Source organism: Buceros rhinoceros, unplaced genomic scaffold (genome assembly GCF_000710305.1).
Source record: "Buceros rhinoceros silvestris isolate BGI_N320 unplaced genomic scaffold, ASM71030v1 scaffold36027, whole genome shotgun sequence".
Classification (NCBI taxonomy): Eukaryota; Metazoa; Chordata; class Aves; order Bucerotiformes; family Bucerotidae; genus Buceros; species Buceros rhinoceros.
This window is the reverse complement of record NW_010422192.1, coordinates 642-892: the sequence shown is the minus strand read 5'-3', so window position 1 is coordinate 892 and position 251 is coordinate 642. Positions and strand designations below refer to the sequence as shown.

The 251-nt window shown below is 66.1% G+C and overlaps 1 protein-coding gene across 1 annotated transcript in view; it reads left to right on the top strand.

Annotated features, from left to right (window-relative positions):
* FBXO42 (F-box protein 42) overlaps positions 1–251 on the top strand; it is a gene marked incomplete at both ends in the record, with an annotated part of 4,832 nt that overhangs the window by 3,945 nt on the left and 636 nt on the right. The window contains one exon of the mRNA XM_010139957.1: positions 1–249. Coding sequence (XP_010138259.1) covers positions 1–249 — 249 coding nt within the window. The remainder of the gene's footprint in view (positions 250–251) is intronic.

Below are 251 nucleotides of genomic sequence, written 5' to 3'. Positions count from 1 at the left end.
CCTTGGACAGCCCCGTGCAGGCCTTGTCGCCCAGCACGCCTTCCGCGGCAGAAGGATACGACCTCAAAGTGGGGCTCGCCCTGGTGCCGCGACGGGGCTCGTTACCGGAGCAGAAAGACCTTCGGTTGGGATCCGTCGATCTGAGCTGGGACCAAAAGCCGGCTTCCATCATCTGCCAGATGGACGGCGGGGAGGGCAGGACGGTCAGCGCCAGCGTGAGGCACCCCCCTGAGCCAAACCACGGCATCCAC